Source organism: Ranitomeya imitator, chromosome 5 (assembly GCF_032444005.1).
Source record: "Ranitomeya imitator isolate aRanImi1 chromosome 5, aRanImi1.pri, whole genome shotgun sequence".
In the NCBI taxonomy this organism is placed as follows: domain Eukaryota; kingdom Metazoa; phylum Chordata; class Amphibia; order Anura; family Dendrobatidae; genus Ranitomeya; species Ranitomeya imitator.
Genome location: NC_091286.1, coordinates 415,896,692 through 415,915,478, shown reverse-complemented (window position 1 = coordinate 415,915,478; position 18,787 = coordinate 415,896,692). Strand labels below are relative to the sequence as shown.

The 18,787-nt window shown below is 46.8% G+C and overlaps 1 protein-coding gene across 2 annotated transcripts in view; it reads right to left on the bottom strand.

The window, feature by feature from the left end:
• LOC138638064 (tenascin-X-like) overlaps positions 1–18,787 on the bottom strand; it is a 366,072-nt gene that overhangs the window by 50,541 nt on the left and 296,744 nt on the right. Inside the window, exon 39 of one of the 2 annotated variants that reach the window (XM_069727035.1) lies at positions 9,057–9,314. The exons of the other annotated variant lie outside the window; for it this stretch is intronic. Coding sequence (XP_069583136.1) covers positions 9,057–9,314 — 258 coding nt within the window. The remainder of the gene's footprint in view (positions 1–9,056; positions 9,315–18,787) is intronic. 2 annotated transcript variants of the gene reach the window in all.

The window sequence follows — 18,787 nt, the reverse complement described above, 5'->3', positions numbered from 1 at the left end:
CTCTTTACACATACCGTCCCTGGCTTAGAAAGTGAAGCAGTTAACAGTCCATGCCCATTACAAGTTGAATCTGACATGGAGTGCACTGACGCACAGCCACAGCCAGACTACTATGCTGGTCCTTTGACTCAGACCACAACATTGCCCTCGCAGGGTGCTGATCAAGAATCAGACCCTGATGAGACTATGTTGCCCCATCACGAACGCTATACCACCGAATGACACGGTGACACAGACGAAGTTGCGCAGGAGGTACAAGAAGAGTTATTAGATGAACCAGTTCTTGACCCCGATTGGCAGCCATTGGGGGAACAGGGTGCAGGCGGCAGCAGTTCTGAAGCAGAGGAGGAGGAGGGGCCGCATCAGGCATCAACATCGCCACAGGTTCCATCTGCCGGGCCCGTATCTTGCCCAAAACGCGTGGCAAAGCCAAAACCTGGTGGAGGACAGCGTGGCCATCCGGTTAAAGCTCAGTCTGCAATGCCTGAAAAGGTATCCGATGCTAGAAAGAGTGCAGTCTGGCATTTTTTTAAACAACATCCAATTGATCAGCGCAAAGTCATCTGTCAAAAATGTTCTATTCCTTAAGCAGAGGTCAGAATCTGAAAAGTCTCAATACTAGTTGCATGCATAGACATTTAACCACCATGCATTTGAAAGCTTGGACTAACTACCAAACGTCCCTTAAGGTTGTTGCACCCTCGGCCAATGAAGCTAGTCATCAACGCAACATCCCTTCCGGCAGTGTAGGACCACCATTTAGCGCACCACCTGCTGTATCTGTGCAGGTATCTTTGCCAGGCCAAAGCAGTCAGGGTCAGGGAATCACCAGTTTCGTAGTAGGAAACACTGCATCTAGGGCACCGGCGGCAACAATACCATCTCCCACCATCTCTCAGTCTGCCATGTCCACCGGCACCCCCGCTAGTTCCACGATCTCCAGCTCTCCAGTCCAGCTCACCCTACATGAGACTATGGTTAGAAAAAGGAAATACTTAGCCTCGCATCCGCGTACACAGGGTTTGAACGCCCACATAGCTAGACTAATCTCGTTAGAGATGATGCCCTACCGGTTAGTTGAAAGCGAAGCTTTCAAAGACCTGATGGACTACGCTGTACCACGCTACGAGCTACCCAGTCGACACTTTTTTTCCAGAAAAGCCATCCCAGCCCTCCACCAGCATGTTAAAGAGCGCATCGTCCATGCACTCAGGCAATCTGTGAGCACAAAGGTGCACCTGACAACAGATGCATGGACCAGTAGGCATGGCCAGGGACGTTACGTGTCCATCACGGCACACTGGGTAAATGTGGTGGATTCAGGGTCCACAGGGGACAGCAAGTTTGGGACAGTTCTGCCTAGCCCACGGTCTAGTAAACAGTTGTCTGTAGCCGTTCGCACCCCCTCCTCCTCCTCCTCCTCCTCGTCCTCCTGCAGAAGCAAGAGCTCGTCCACAGACCGCAGTCGCACAAACACTCCATCCGCACCTGCCACTGTTGCACACCAGGTCTCCCATTATGGGGCAGCTACTGGCAAACGTCAGCAGGCTGTATTGGCTATGAAGTGTTTGGGCGACAATAGACACACCGCGGAAGTTCTGTCCGAGTTCTTGCAGCAAGAAACGCAGTCGTGGCTGGGCACTGTAGATCTTGAGGCAGGCAAGGTAGTGAGTGATAACGGAAGGAATTTCATGGCTGCCATCTCCCTTTCCCAACTGAAACACATTCCTTGCCTGGCTCACACCTTAAACCTGGTGGTGCAGTGCTTCCTGAAAAGTTATCCGGGGTTATCCGACCTGCTCCTCAAAGTGCGTGGACTTTGCGCACATATCCGCCGTTCGCCTGTACACTCCAGCCGTATGCAGACCTATCAGCGTTCTTTGAACCTTCCCCAGCATCGCCTAATCATAGACGTTGCAACGAGGTGGAACTCAACACTGCACATGCTTCAGAGACTGTGCGAACAGAGGCGGGCTGTTATGTTTTTGTGGGAGGATACACATACACGGGCAGGCAGTAGGATGGCAGACATGGAGTTGTCATGTGTGCAGTGGTCGAAGATTCAAGACATGTGTCAAGTCCTTCAGTGTTTTGAGGAATGCACACGGCTGGTTAGTGCAGACAACGCCATAATAAGCATGAGCATCCCCCTAATGCGTCTGCTGATGCAAAGTTTGACGCACATAAAGGATCAGGCGTCTGCACCAGAGGAAGAGGAAAGCCTTGATGACAGTCAGCGATTGTCTGGTCAGGGCAGTGTACATGACGAGGTACCGGGCGAAGAGGAGGTGGAGGATGAGGAGGATGATGGGGATGAGTATATTTTTAATGAGGAAGCTTTCCCGGGGGCACGGGAAATTGGTGGCGTGGCAAGGCCGGGTTCTGGTTTTTTGAGGGACACAAGTGACGTAGATTTGCCTGCAACTGCCCCTCAACCAAGCACAACCGCAGATTTGACAACGGGAACTTTGGCCCACATGGCGGATTATGCCTTGCGTATCCTCAAAAGGGACACACGCATTACAAAAATGATGAACGATGACGATTACTGGTTGGCCTGCCTCCTTGATCCTCGCTATAAAGGCAAATTGCAAAATATTATGCCACATGAGAACTTGGAACTAATATTAGCAACCAAACAATCAACTCTTGTTGACCGTTTGCTTCTGGCATTCCCTGCACACAGCGCCCGTGATCGTTCTCACACGAGCTCCAGGGGCCAGCAGACCAGAGGTGTTAGAGGGGCAGAAATCAGAAGTGGCGTTGGCCAGAGGGGTTTTCTGACCAGGTTGTGGAGTGATTTTTCTATGACCGCAGACAGGACAGGTACTGCAGCATCAATTCAAAGTGACAGGAGACAACATTTGTCCAGTATGGTTACAAACTATTTTTCATCCCTTATCGACGTTCTCCCTCAACCGTCATTCCCATTTGATTACTGGGCATCCAAATTAGACACCTGGCCAGAATTGGCAGAATATGCATTGCAGGAGCTTGCTTGCCCGGCAGCTAGTGTCCTATCAGAAAGAGTATTCAGTGCTGCAGGTTCAATACTAACAGAAAAAAGGACTCGTCTGGCTACCCAAAATGTAGATGATCTAACCTTCATTAAAATGAACCACAACTGGATTTCAAAATCTTTTGCCCCACCCTGCCCGGCTGACACCTAGCTTTCCTATGAAAAGGTCTTGCCTGTGGACTATTCTGAATGACTTTTCCAATCTCGTAATTTTCTTCACCTGATTGTCCAGCATACGACATGTTTCCACCTCACGAAATGGCCAAACTCCCCACACGGGGCCGTGCTATCGTCACTTTGCGCTTGGACCCTTTAGAGTGCTGTTTGTCTGAAGAGGTGGGTGTGGCCGCTTTTGGTCGACGGCACTGCCACTGGGTCCCTCATAGTACAATAAAGTGTCTCTGGCGGTGGTGGTGCGCACCCAACGTCAGACACACCGTTGTAATATGAGGGGCCCTGTGCCTGTACCGCCGGCCACAAGACAGTTCCCCCCCCCAGCTCAAACAGTGCTCTACCACTAGCAAAATTATCTCTCACAGCTTCACCAATGTGTAGTCTAGGCGCTGACATCCTTCAATGCCTGGCACTGACAATACCATTGTTTTGACATTTTTGTTATGTTAGGCCTTCGAAGCCTGTCTGCGGTCCCTTCTTTCTACAACTACTACACTGACCAGGCCACTGCTGGCCGTGTTACCCTGGAACCAATTTAAAAGTGCCTACAGTCAGCCCAATTTTGTTATGTTAGGCCTTCGAAGACTGTCTGCCGTCACTCCTTCCACTAGACTTCCACTGACCATACACTGCTGCCCATGTACCCCTGGAACCAATTTAAAAGTGCCTACAGCCAGCCCAATTTTGTTATGTTAGGCCTTCGAAGCCTGTCTGCGGTCACTCCTTCCACTAGACTTCCACTGACCAGACCACTGCTGCCCGTGTACCCCTGCAACCAATTTAAAAGTGCCTACAGCCAGCCCAAGTTTGTTATGTTAGGCCTTTGAAGCCTGTCTGCGGTCACTCCTTCCACTAGACTTCCACTGACCAGACCACTGCTGCCCGTGTACCCCTGGAACCAATTTAAAAGTGCCTACAGCCAGCCCAAGTTTATTATGTTAGGCCTTCGAAGCCTGTCTGCGGTCACTCCTTCCACTAGACTTCCACAGACCAGACCACTGCTGCCCGTGTACCCCTGGAACCAATTTAAAAGTGCCTACAGCCAGCCCAAGTTTGTTATGTTAGGCCTTGGAAGCCTGTCTGCGGTCACTCCTTCCACTAGACTTCCACTGACCAGACCACTGCTGCCCGTGTACCCCTGGAACCAATTTAAAAGTGCCTACAGCCAGCCCAAGTTTGTTATGTTAGGCCTTCGAAGCCTGTCTGCGGTCACTCCTTCCACTAGACTTCCACAGACCAGACCACTGCTGCCCGTGTACCCCTGGAACCAATTTAAAAGTGCCTACAGCCAGCCCAAGTTTATTATGTTAGGCCTTCGAAGCCTGTCTGCGGTCACTCCTTCCACTAGACTTCCACAGACCAGACCACTGCTGCCCGTGTACCCCTGGAACCAATTTAAAAGTGCCTACAGCCAGCCCAAGTTTGTTATGTTAGGCCTTGGAAGCCTGTCTGCGGTCACTCCTTCCACTAGACTTCCACTGACCAGACCACTGCTGCCCGTGTACCCCTGGAACCAATTTAAAAGTGCCTACAGCCAGCCCAAGTTTGTTATGTTAGGCCTTCGAAGCCTGTCTGCGGTCACTCCTTCCACTAGACTTCCACAGACCAGACCACTGCTGCCCGTGTACCCCTGGAACCAATTTAAAAGTGCCTACAGCCAGCCCAAGTTTGTAATGTTAGGCCTTGGAAGCCTGTCTGCGGTCACTCCTTCCACTAGACTTCCACTGACCAGACCACTGCTGCCCGTGTACCCCTGGAACCAATTTAAAAGTGCCTACAGCCAGCCCAAGTTTGTTATGTTAGGCCTTCGAAGCCTGTCTGCGGTCACTCCTTCCACTAGACTTCCACAGACCAGACCACTGCTGCCCGTGTACCCCTGGAACCAATTTAAAAGTGCCTACAGCCAGCCCAAGTTTGTAATGTTAGGCCTTGGAAGCCTGTCTGCGGTCACTCCTTCCACTAGACTTCCACTGACCAGACCACTGCTGCCCGTGTACCCCTGGAACCAATTTAAAAGTGCCTACAGCCAGCCCAAGTTTGTTATGTTAGGCCTTCGAAGCCTGTCTGCGGTCACTCCTTCCACTAGACTTCCACAGACCAGACCACTGCTGCCCGTGTACCCCTGGAACCAATTTAAAAGTGCCTACAGCCAGCCCAAGTTTGTAATGTTAGGCCTTGGAAGCCTGTATGCGGTCACTCCTTCCACTAGACTTCCACTGACCAGACCACTGCTGCCCGTGTACCCCTGGAACCAATTTAAAAGTGCCTACAGCCAGCCCAAGTTTGTTATGTTAGGCCTTCGAAACCTGTCTGCGGTCACTCCTTCCACTAGACTTCCACAGACCAGACCACTGCTGCCCGTGTACCCCTGGAACCAATTTAAAAGTGCCTACAGCCAGCCCAAGTTTGTAATGTTAGGCCTTGGAAGCCTGTCTGCGGTCACTCCTTCCACTAGACTTCCACTGACCAGACCACTGCTGCCCGTGTACCCCTGGAACCAATTTAAAAGTGCCTACAGCCAGCCCAAGTTTGTTATGTTAGGCCTTGGAAGCCTGTCTGCGGTCACTCATTCCACTAGACTTCCACTGACCATACACTGCTGCCCATGTACCCCTGGAAAAAATTTTAAAGTGCCTACAGCCAGCCCAAGTTTGTTATGTTAGGCCTTCGAAGCCTGTCTGCGTCCCGTTCTTTCAACTACAACTACACTGACCAGGCCACTGATGGCCGTGTTCCCCTGGAACCAATTTTAACTTGCCTACAGCCAGCCCTATGTTATTATGTTAGGCCTTCGAAGCCTGTCTGCGTCCCGTTCTTTCAACTACAACTACACTGACCAGGCCACTGATGGCCGTGTTCCCCTGGAACCAATTTTAACTTGCCTACAGCCAGCCCAATGTTAGGCCTTTGATGCCTGTCTGCCGTCACTCCTTCCACTAGGCCTCCACTGACCTGTCTATTGCTGCCCGTGTACCCCTTGAACCAACATCATTAAATATAAAAAAAATTAATTTGATTATAAAAAATAAGATCGTGTTGAGATCTCAAATGCAGACATTTTAACTATCAAAACAAACACACAACAAATATCTGGAACTGTACTACAAAGGTCCAACAGCTACAATTTCTTTCTCCTGCAAGAAGTTAACTGAAAGTTTTTTGGAGTTGTTAACACAGATATGGCATCCACCGAGTGTTGTCCTGTCGCGTCTCCTTTAAATTATTTCCAATAAGATGTTAAACTATTGATTTAATAAAATCAATAATTAAAAAAATAATTGAGTAAGTCAAAAGCACATTGCAAATAAACATTAATTACAAATCAAGAAGCATGGCGCGTCCGAGGGTGAGTAGATACCGAATAAGAATATAATCACCCTCGGACGCGCAATGCTTATTTACAACAGCCTTCCTTCCTAAGAATCAGCCCTTTCGTGGTGTAGAGAGAGGTTGTGTTACACTCCAAGGTGTTCCCCAGGTTGCCTTTCCTGAGCTTCGATCTTCATGCTCTCGTTTAGTAGGTGTCGGAAAGTAGGCTGCATTAGGCCTAAAAAATGGGGAATGGGGTGGAGAGAGATGGTGTGTTACACTCCAAGGTGTTCCCCAGGTTTCCTTGCCATTGCTTCGGTCTTCCGACTCTCGTTTAGTAGTTGTAGAAAAGTACACTGCATTAGGCCTAAAAAATGGGTATGGGGTGGAGAGAGATGGTGTGTTACACTCCAAGGTGTTCCCCAGGTTGCCTTTCCTGAGCTTCGATCTTCATGCTCTCGTTTAGTAGGTGTCGGAAAGTAGGCTGCATTAGGCCTACAAATTGGGTATGGGGTGGAGAGAGATGGTGTGTTACACTCCAAGGTGTTCCCCAGGTTGCCTTTCCTGAGCTTCGATCTTCATGCTCTCGTTTAGCAGGTGTCGGAAAGTAGGCTGCATTAGGCCTACAAATTGGGTATGGGGTGGAGAGAGATGGTGTGTTACACTCCAAGGTGTTCCCCAGGTTTCCTTGCCATTGCTTCGGTCTTCCGACTCTCGTTTAGTAGTTGTAGAAAAGTACACAGCATTAGGCCTACAAAATGGGTATGGGGTGGAGAGAGATGGTGTGTTACACTCCAAGGTGTTCCCCAGGTTGCCTTTCCTGAGCTTCGATCTTCATGCTCTCGTTTAGTAGGTGTCGGAAAGTAGGCTGCATTAGGCCTAAAAAATGGGGAATGGGGTGGAGAGAGATGGTGTGTTACACTCCAAGGTGTTCCCCAGGTTTCCTTGCCATTGCTTCGGTCTTCCGACTCTCGTTTAGTAGTTGTAGAAAAGTACACTGCATTAGGCCTAAAAAATGGGTATGGGGTGGAGAGAGATGGTGTGTTACACTCCAAGGTGTTCCCCAGGTTGCCTTTCCTGAACTTCGATCTTCATGCTCTCGTTTAGTAGGTGTCGGAAAGTAGGCTGCATTAGGCCTACAAATTGGGTATGGGGTGGAGAGAGATGGTGTGTTACACTCCAAGGTGTTCCCCAGGTTTCCTTGCCATTGCTTCGGTCTTCCGACTCTCGTTTAGTAGTTGTAGAAAAGTACACAGCATTAGGCCTACAAAATGGGTATGGGGTGGAGAGAGATGGTGTGTTACACTCCAAGGTGTTCCCCAGGTTGCCTTTCCTGAGCTTCTATCTTCAGGCTCTCATTAAATTGTGGTTAAATGGAACAACTGCATTTGGCGTACTAGTTGGTTTGGGGCCTACTATCGGTGTCTGCCACTCCTTGCTGTTCTCCTGGTTTCCTGTCCTAAAATTCCATTTTCAGCCTCTCGTTAAGTAGTTGTTAATGTTAGACTGCATTTGGCCTACTAGTTGGGTTGGGGCCTACTATCGGTGTCTGCCACTCCTTGCTGTTCTCCTCCACTGAACAAAGCTGTGCCGCCTGTTTACTACGGTTGCCAATTTTGAACTGCATTTCGACTACTTACTGATTTGGCCCTACTCTCTGTGTCAGCCTCTCATTCCAGTTGTCCTCCACTGCAATGCCCCCTGGTTATTCCTGTGTTACCAATTTTGAACTGCATTTAGCCCACTTTCTTCTTTGGGCCTATATCTGTGTTTCCACTTCATCGTGCCCATTGCCCAGCCAGTGATAGATGAGTCTGCTGGTACATTGACCCATAACGCAACATTCCCCGTGCACGCTACACAACAACATTGTGACCCTGCTGAAAGTCAGGTTGCTCTTCCCGCATACCATACCACCTTACACGGGGACAAAGAGGAAGGTGCAGATGAAAGTGCAGGTTCCTTCATCAGGTGGGGGGAGGAATACTAGTTGGCGACGTCACTGGCACAGGGCCTCTCATAGTACGCAAAAGTGTTGCTGCCGGTGGGAGGCGCCCCCGCCGTGCAAACACACCGCTGTACTTTGAGGGGCCCTGTGCCAGTGCCAATGCCAACGAGTGGGCCCCCCCTGCTTGCTCAGGTTCACAGCACTTGCAAAGTTGAAATACTTACCTCTCCCTGCTCCACTGCCGTGACGTGGTCCAGATTTCCTGGGCCCACTAATTACTTGAACCAGCCCTACCCCCCACAACTTTAGCCAAATGACCCCCAATTTCAAATGCCTTCCAATTATTATAAGGTAAATTACGCTTGACAAGCTTCATTAAGAAGAATGGATGGTTTTGACATTAAAATGGGTACTCTAGGTGTTTTCCTGGCCCCCACTCACTGCCGACTATGCTGCCCCATTGACTTGCATTGGGTTTCGTGTTTCGGTCGATCCCGACTTTACGTCATAATCGGCCGATTTCACTCGACCCGACTTTGGACATAGTCGGGTTTCGCAAAACCCGGCTCGACTCTAAAAAGGTCAAGGTCGCTCAACTCTACTTACTAGTATTAGCTGATATATCTAAGCCATTTCCTTGCACCTTAGATTCACCAACAACAGCAAATACTCGGAATGAGTATAAATTTCCTGGTGTAAGATTTGTAATAACAGACTCATTTATAGATGTCTGAAAATACACAGAGACAGGACCTGACATCTCTATCAGGTAGAAAGTGACATTTCCATTTCGTATTTGCCAGCCTAAAGTTATAGAAGTGGTGCTGATATATAATGTTCTCAGATCTATGACGACATCGGGCTCTGTAGAAGTAAAGAATCTGATGTTACACCTCAGGGCAATACTCATATATATAATAATATTCAGTGTGTATATATAAAGTTTACATACCTCTGGTAATATGCCAGGTTTTTGTCATTTAAAAAAATTCATACAAAGAAGAATCATTTTAGGAATTTTTCCACCTTTAATGTCGCCCACAATCTGTACAATTGCATTTAAAAACTAACTGAAATAATGTGGTTGTATAAGTGCGAACACCCTCTTATAACGGAGGATATGGTTGTGGATTCAGTAGTAGTCATTACATTATACAGTTGCCATCATTGAAAGTGATTTTGATTAAGCCCATATAAACCCCATCTAGTAGGATTTTCCTGACATTTTGTTAGTGTTTCACTGTACAGCAAAAGCCATGGTCTGTAAACAGCTTACAACACAGCAAAGTGATATCATTGTTGAAAACTATCAATAAGGAGAAGAGTACAAAAAATATTTCCAAAGCATTAGAATACGTCATCAAGAAGTGGCTTAAATTTGGCACAACATCACATTACCTAGAGTTGAACATCCCTCAAAAATTGATGAAAAGGCAAGAAGAAAAATGGTCTAGTGGGCTGCCAGGAGGCCTATATAAACATCGCAGGAGCTGCAGGAATCTTTTAGATGTAAATCTTGCATACTGAATGTGATAACAATCTCTTTGTCATTGTCATTGAACATGTGGTGTGTGACACATAAGGAGACACATCTTGTTTCATTTATGAGGGACTCTTAAGGTACCTTTACACATAACGATATTGATAACGATATCATTGCTTTTTGTGACGTAGCAACGATATCGTTAATGAAATCGTTATGTGTGACAGCGACCAACGATCAGGCCCCTGCTGGGAGATCGTTGGTTGCTGAATAAAGTCCAGAACACTCTGCACTCCTCCTGTACTGGCTGTGAGCGTCGGTCAGCCGGAAAGCAGAGCGGTGACGTCACTGCTCTGCTTTCCGGCTGCTGTGCTCACAGCCAGTACAGGAGGAGTGCAGAGCACAGCGCTGGAGGACAGACGGCTGTAGGTAAGTATGAAGTGTTTGGTTTTTTTTACTTTTAGGATGGTAACCAGGGTAAATATCGGGTTACTAAGCGCGGCCCTGCGCTTAGTTACCCGATGTTTACCCTGGTTACCGGCATCGTTGGTCGCTGGAGAGCGGTCTGTGTGACAGCTCTCCAGCGACCAAACAGCGACGCTGCAGCGATCCGGATCGTTGTCGGTATCGCTGCAGCGTGGCTTAATGTGAAGGGGCCTTTAATGTCACAGAGCCTATTTTTAGAGGGGCATCACGCGACATTAATCTTCTTAAAGGGCCATTAAACAGTGGATCTCCTATACTGTTATTGCCTATGCAGTGAGTGGTTGGGCTGCCAAAAATTAGGACACATCCCAATACCCCTTTCACGAGATGTACAGGATGGCCTCCTGAAAAAAAGTTGCATTCAATGCAAGGCATGGCATACCCCAAAGTTACATGCAGTCCAATAACCATTTCAGCAGATGTACTTGAGGGCCTCAAGGCAAAATTGTTCCCATTAGAAGAAAGTGTGTCTCCCATACTGTTTGCTCATGCATTGAATGCAAGGCCTGCCCCAAAGATACATGCACCCCAATAACCGTTTCAGCAGACGAGCTTGAGGGCCTCATGAAAAAATTGTTCCCATTAGAAGAAAGTGTCTCCCACACTGTTTGCTTATGCATTGAAAGCAAGACTTGCCCTGCACCAATGTTACATGAATTCCAAAAACCCTTTGAAACCACGTACTGGACCCATACTGGATGGCCACATGAAACAAAAGTTCCCATTATTTATTTTTTTATTACCATAAATTTTGTCCATGAAGTGAATGCAATGCCTGGCTATAATTTGCACGCATCACAATCCCCCTTGGAAGAAACGTGGAGGAGGGTCTCATAAAAAAAAAGTTCACATTACAAAGGAGCACTTCACCTACACTTGGAATGTCCATACACTAAGTGCATCGGCTGACAAACATTTCCCCATGGGGTGTAATTTTTTTTTTAAATTTGTTTATGGCCATCATAAACACCTTTGTCATACTATGAATGTTTTGTTTTCCCAATTTAAAGGAGAAAGTCTTCTATACTTGGAATGCCCATACACTAAGTGCATGAGCTGACAAACATTTCCTCAGGGGGGTACATTTTGTAATTTTTTTTTACAGGCCTCATAGACACCCTTGAAAAAAATAGACTGGCTGCAGCATCACAGAACAAGTTCACCCTCCTGTTTTAGTGGTGGTGGATGATGAGAAGAAGGAGGAGAAGGAGGAGGAGGACACAAAATAGCCAAAATCAGGATAAGTATACCCATGTGTGGGTGTGAACAGGTGCATGGGAATACACCTCCAAAAATACACTGTATTGGAGGTTATGTTTCGCTGTCATTTGATGATATAGAGAAGTCTTGCCCAATCCAGCCCTTGTTCATTTTTATAACAGTCAGCCTGTCTGTATTTTCATTTGACAGGCGAAAGCAATTATCTGTTATAATTCCACCAGCAGCACTAAAAACCCACATCCTCCGTTATTCTGTACCTTTAAATTATTGGGTATCCAAACTGGACATGTCTCATGAACTGGCTCTTTACACTTTGGAGGTCCTAGCGGCAGGGCAGGCTAGGACCTCCAAAGTGTAAAGAGCCAGTTCATGAGACGTGTCCAGTTTGGATACCCAATAATTTAAAGGCACAGAATAACGGAGGATGTTGGTACGGTCAGTAAGGTACTCTCTCACCATCTTCCCAAACATTCCATTCCCTGTGACATTACCCCGCACCTCCAGGCCAGGGCGATAGGGGGGTCTGAGGAAACTGTCCCAGAACTTTGCCAATATTGCCCTGCCACTGCTGGATTGGAGTTGTGTCTCTCTCGCCTGTACTCCTTGGTTGTCCAAAGCATCCACAGCCAGCGTTTTCAGATGGGAATTTTTTTAATAATTACGCAGCAATGGCCCTCTGGTACTGCACCATTTTAGTACACCTGTCTGCCTCTGGAACAAGAGATTGAAAGTGCTCCTTGTAGCGTGGGTCTAAATGCGTTTTTACAATACTAGGGTCACGGGAAAGGCAGCACATCATAAAGTCAGCCAGTGCATGCCAGACTGGTAAAAGGAAAGCCTTCCGTGTCTTCAACAACAGGACGAGTGACCAAGGTATCCTCCTCCTCTTCCCTATCCTCAGGCCATCTACACTGAACAGATGGTATGACAGTTGTACTTGTAGTACCGTCTATACCACATGAAAGTAGCTCCTGTTCTTCCTCCTCCTCTTCTTCCGCATTGTCAACCAATCCATGTTGGGATGACATGAGGCTGGGTTGTGTGTAATCACCCTGCATGGTTCCTTGCTCCATGTCCTCCTGATCCGCCTGCAATGCATCCTCTTTATTGTGAGCAGAGAGCTTTCCAGAATGCATAGAAGTGGGATGGTGATGCCAATTATCATGTCATCACCGCTTATCATATTGGTGGACTCCTCAAAGTTTTGCAGGATGGTATAGATATCTGACATCCATGTCCACTCCTGAGGTCTTATGTGTGGAGTCTGAACTGAATAACAACATCCTTGTTGATGCTGATAGTTGATGCTGATAGTCAACAACTGCCCTCTTCTGCTCACAAATCGTTTCCAACATATGCAGTGTAGAGTTCCAACGTGTGGGGACATCACACACCAATCGGGGAGCCGGAAGCTGCAAACGCAGCTGAAGCACCGCAAGGGCGGCTGAAGCTGTAGCTGACTTTCTAAAATGGGCACACAGTCTGCGTATTTTCATAAGCAGATTCGGCAGCTCCGGGTAGGTTTTGAGAAAACAGTGAACAATGAGGTTAAGCACATGGGCCAGGCAAGGTACGTGTGTTAGCTCGCCTTGACTCAGTGTCACCACCAGGTTCCGGCCATTGTCACACATGACCATGCCTGTCTGTAGGTTCAGCGGTGTCAGATGCTGTGAATTCTGTTGTTAAGCTCCCTCCTGTGGTCATGAATGGTACTTCGGCTGGTTCTGTCCATGGGCTTCCTCTGCTGGCTGTGAGTGGAGCTGCTGCTTCTGCTTCCTTCCACAGGTGACGAGGTTAATTCGTTAGCTGGCTGCTCTATTTAACTCCACCTAGATCTTTGTTCCATGCCACCTGTCAATGTTCCAGTATTGGTCTAGTTCGCTCCTGGATCGTTCTTGTGACCTGTCTTCCCAGCAGAAGCTAAGTTCCTGCCTGTTTTTCTCTGTTTGCAATTTTTTCTGTCCAGCTTGCTATTTTGATTTTTGTCTTGCTTGCTGGAAGCTCTGGGACGCAGAGGGAGCGCCTCCGCACCGTGAGTCGGTGCGGAGGGTCTTTTTGCGCCCTCTGCGTGGTCTTTTTGTAGTTTTTTGTGCTGACCGCAAAGTTACCTTTCCTGTTCAGTAAGTCGGGCCTCACTTTGCTAAATCTATTTAATCTCTGTGTTTGTAATTTTCATCCTAACTCACAGTCATTATATGTGGGGGGCTGCCTGTTCCTTTGGGGAATTTCTCTGAGGCAAGGTAGGCTTTATTTTTCTATCTTTAGGGCTAGCTAGTTCCTTAGGCTGTGACGAGGCGCCTAGGGAGCGTCAGGAGCGCTCCACGGCTATTTCTAGTGTGTGTGATAGGATTAGGGATTGCGGTCAGCAGAGTTCCCACGTCTCAGAGCTTGTCCTGTATTATTAGTAACTATCAGGTCATTCCGTGTGCTCTTAACCACCAGGTCCATTATTGTCCTCACCACCAGGTCATAACAGTCAGACACAGATCTGACTGCTCTTTCAGAGCTGTCCACAACTCTTCAGCATTGTGCAGTTTGTCACCTGCTTGGCTGAGGCATTGCTGCAGTACTTCCAGCTTGTGACTGATCTGCTACTTTTGGAGATGGAGGCTGAAGAGGAGGCAGGATAGGAGGTGCAAAAGCTGTAGACTGTGGGGGCAACCCTGATTGATGTAGGGCCTGCAATCCTTGGGGTTGGGAGGACGTGCACCATGCCAAGATCCAACTGTGTCCCGGCTTCCACTATGTTAACTCAGTGTGCCAACAGCGAGATGTACCATCCCTGCCCACAAGCACTTGTCCACGTGTCTATGGTTAGGTGGACTTTACCAGTAACAGCATTGTTGAGGGCACAGCTAATGTTGTGGGACACATGCTTGTGTAATGCTGGGACAGCACACTGGGAGAAATAGTGGTGGCTGGGGACTGAATATCGCCTCTCTTAGGTTGCAGAAAACTTCCATCTCCACAAGCCTAAAAGGCAACATTTCTAGAGCAAACAAAAGAGAAATTGGTGAATTTAGTACTGTGGCCTGTGGGGCGTTGGAGGTGTACTTCCGCTTATGTTCCAATGACTGTGGTATGGACAAATGAAGGCTGCACTAGAACAAGGACATGGACTTGCTCGATGATGGTTCTAGTTGAGTCTGGGTAATGGCAGGTGCTGGACAGGAGGTATCTTCACATGCATCATGGACAGGGGATTGGCTTTCACGCACAACAGTGGAAGAACGAGTGGTATTACCCGCAGCCACTGTTACTGGTGCCTGGGGTTTGGCCCACAAAGTCGAGTGCTTTGCTGCCATGTGCCTGATCATGCTGGTGGTGGTCAGGCTGGTAGTTTTGCTACCCCTGCTGATGCAGGCATGGCAGGTTTTGCAAATGGCCTTTTGGGGGTTATCGGCAGAGTCTTTAAAAAACAACCAGAATCGTGGCAACTTCCGTCATGTTGGTGTTGTGTGGAACAGTCTGCGGCCACCACACTGCATCTTCCTGCCTGTTGGGGTGCTACGCCTTTTTCCCTGTGTGCTGCTGTCCTCGCTCTGCATGTCCTCCTGCCAGGTTGGGTCAGTTACTATATCATCTACCACCTCTTCTTCCACTTCCGCACTCTGGTCCTCCTCCTGTCCTCCTCCTGACATTCTGGCAATTGTGTCTCATCATTGTCCACCTCTTGTGACACTTTCCCATCATCGCCTTGGTGTGACCGTGGCTGCTAAAATATTTGGGAATCGCTACATGGAATCTCATCTTGCCTTGCTTCAAATGGACCGGGAGAAAGGCCAGAATCGATAAATGGAAAAGTGAACAACTCTTCGGAGTGTCCAAGTGTTGGATCAGTTGCCTCAGGGCACTCAGCATGGTAGGAGGAAGGAGGATCAGGGTGAGGAATATGCTGTCCAGAGCCACTGCTACTCAGACTTGACAGTGTGGAAGACAGAGTGCTGGTGGTGGTGGAAAAGTGACTGGAAGCATTATCCGCCATCCAACCAACTACCTTTTCATGCTACTCTCATGTCAAAAGTGCTTTTCTGCAGTGCCCTATGAATTCTGACAGGAATCTGTCCCGAGAAGATGTGGGTGTTTGTTGTGGCCCACTTTCAGCTTGCCCACGGCGTCGACCTCTGCATGCACCATCACATCCACTTCCCCATCCCTTGCCACACGCCTTGCCCATTTTCATGAAAAGGTGAATGTAAGCCTTGACTTTAATTTAATGACACGATTTGTAGGCCACAGATAGATGAGGTGTGTCACAGAGATACCAGACTGTTCAATATTTGGCCTGTATTTTTTTATTTTTCATCCCAAAATTGTGTTTTGAGCTAGGGTAGCATACTGCCAAAAAAGTGGAATGTAGGTCTGAAAAGCAACTAATTGGAGAGCACAGATAGACCAGGAGTCTGACGGAATTAACAGACTGTTCAATACATGGCCTGCATTTTTTATTTTTTACCCCAAAATAGTGTATAGACCTAGGGTAGCGGGCAGCCCAAAAAATGGAATATAGGCCTGAAAAGCAACTGTTTGGAGAGCACAGATAGATCTGGCATCTGACGGAGAGATCACACTTTTCAATATGTGGCCTGGAGTTTTTTTTTATTTTTTTTTACCCCAAAATACTGTATAGACCTAGGGTAACAGAGCAAAAAAAGTGGAATGTAGGCCTGAAAAGCAACTATTTGTAGAGCACAGATAGATCTGCCATCTGACAGAGATAGAGCACTGTTAAATATGTGGCCTGGATTTTTGGGGGACACCATAATTGTGTCAATAAGTAGGCTATGACACTAAAAAAAAGTTGAGGTACTAAAATTGTAACATTTTAGAGTAATGATATGCGATGTGTGTAGCGTACAAAACACAGTGATAAATATAAGAACTGTAGCTAAATATTTTTTGGCCAAAGATTTTTTGGTCAGCAAAATGGTGTCGAAAAATGTTGTAAGATACTCCAAAAAATACTACAGTGCAAAAAAAAGGCCAGAATTTTCTGCATATTCACATCTGATGCCTGGGACAAAAAAGGCAGTTTTAAATTGCTAGATTTTCACGCTGTTCTATTAAATGACCTGGCTATAGTCTGCAGTGTGACCAAACAAATGAATGTAGAAAAAAGGGGGCCCTGGATTGCTTTGCAATCAAATTAGCAGGATTCATGTGCCAAAAAAAATTAATCCTAGCCAAAGATACCTGCAGCTAGGTGTATATAAAATAGGTAGCAGCAGACAGTAATGGACCCTCTTGATATACAGTATGCAGGGAGATCTATATACTCACATACAGTGCCTGCATGCCTTGCATTGATGTGGATATGCGCACATAGACTCCCCTGCCTACCTAGCGCTGAAATCAATATACCCCCTAATTAGCCCTAAAAAGGACTGTTGGTTTATCTGGATTTGTGGATTCTGTGATGGTAGACCCACACTAACTAATAAAAGAACTAATCTTACCCGATCTCAGCAGCAGCTCTCCCTACACTTGCTGAGTTGGAAGCTGAATGCACCAAGCAGGGCGGCGTCAGGTCTCTTATAGACCTGATCAAGTAAATAAGGTAACACACTGCGGCGCAATAACATGCAAACATGAAACATGAAAATTGAACTGCATTACTGCATTAGAAATATGAAAAAATGAGAGCATTTAGCGCATAAATTGGCCAATTCATGTGTACCTGGTAGCCACATTAAGGCATCTCTCTTATACCAGGACTTAGAAATTCCTTTCCTCACTGAGAATAAACGTCTTCATCTGAATGGGAACCAACTGTGAATCCTCTTCTTAGACTATAATCTCTCTCTGTGGAGGGGTAATGGTCCTGCTGTGATTAAAACACCTGTGGCTAAAAGGTGGAGTGCTCAGTCAGGAGGCTAATGAATACAAATTTCAAAAAACTGACCATCACATGCAAAAATAGAATAAGTGTGAACAGGTGCTGAACGTAGAGTCACCAACTCGTTTACAGTCAAATAAATAAGGCAGCACACTGCAGCGCCATAACATGCAAACATGAAAATTGAACTGCGGTGTGCCACAGGTGTTTTAATCGCAGCAAGATCATTACCCCTCCACAGAGAGAGAGAGAGATTATAGTCTAAGAAGAGGATTCACAGTAGATTCTTATTCAGATGAAGACATTTATTCTCAGTGAGGAAAGGAATGTCTAGGTCCTGGTATACGAGAGATGATTTAATGTGGCTACCAGGTACACATGAATTGGCCAGTTTATGCGCTAAACGCTCTCATTTTTTCATATTTCTAATGCAGTAATGCAGTTCAATTTTCATGTTTCATGTTTGCATGTTTTAGCGCTGCAGTGTGCTGCCTTATTTACTTGACTATATACGAGTTGGCGACTCTAGGTTCAGCACCTGTTCACACTTATTCTATGTTTCGATGTGACAGTCAGTTTTTTTAAATTTAAATTCTTATAGACCTGATGACACAGTGCGGCCAGCCAATCACTGTAATACCACAACAAAGATGGCTGCGGTATTACAGTTCATGACAGACAATCCCTGAATGTTCATTGGCAATCTAAAGAGCTCCAAAATTGCAGGGCGGAGACCCAAGCTCATGCCGAATAATCCTGGAAATGCTCTGTGCTTGCTGAGTACACCGAGTACAGTGATACTCGGGCGAGTACTGAGTAGTGCCAAGCACGTTCGCTCATCACTAGTCATAAACTATTGCCCTACCTCAAATATTTTCACTCAAATGCTCAGGAAGTTCAGAGATGATACTTGCAGACAATGATAGTACTTCATGATGCCATATACCTAATTACAAATTCCTCCATTTAAGATTACAAAATGGCACTCACCAATATTCTGCATTTATATTATACCAGAGTATAGCAACAAAGTTACACAAGGCTGCACTGCAGCAAGTCGATTACAGTTTTGCGCTGCATAATGCTTCACGTGGCCTTTGAACTTAAGTGAACGTCATCATGCTTTTTTATGCACAGTCATCTTCCGCCCTCCAGTGAAATTGCACAGTATTTAATACACTTGGTATATATAATGTGCACAACCACATAAATACAATCAGCTATAGTCAGATAGAGACTATTGAATAAAAGAAAGCTTAAGAATTAGACTAGATGATTGCAGCTGAATTACACACATGGTCAAAATTGTTG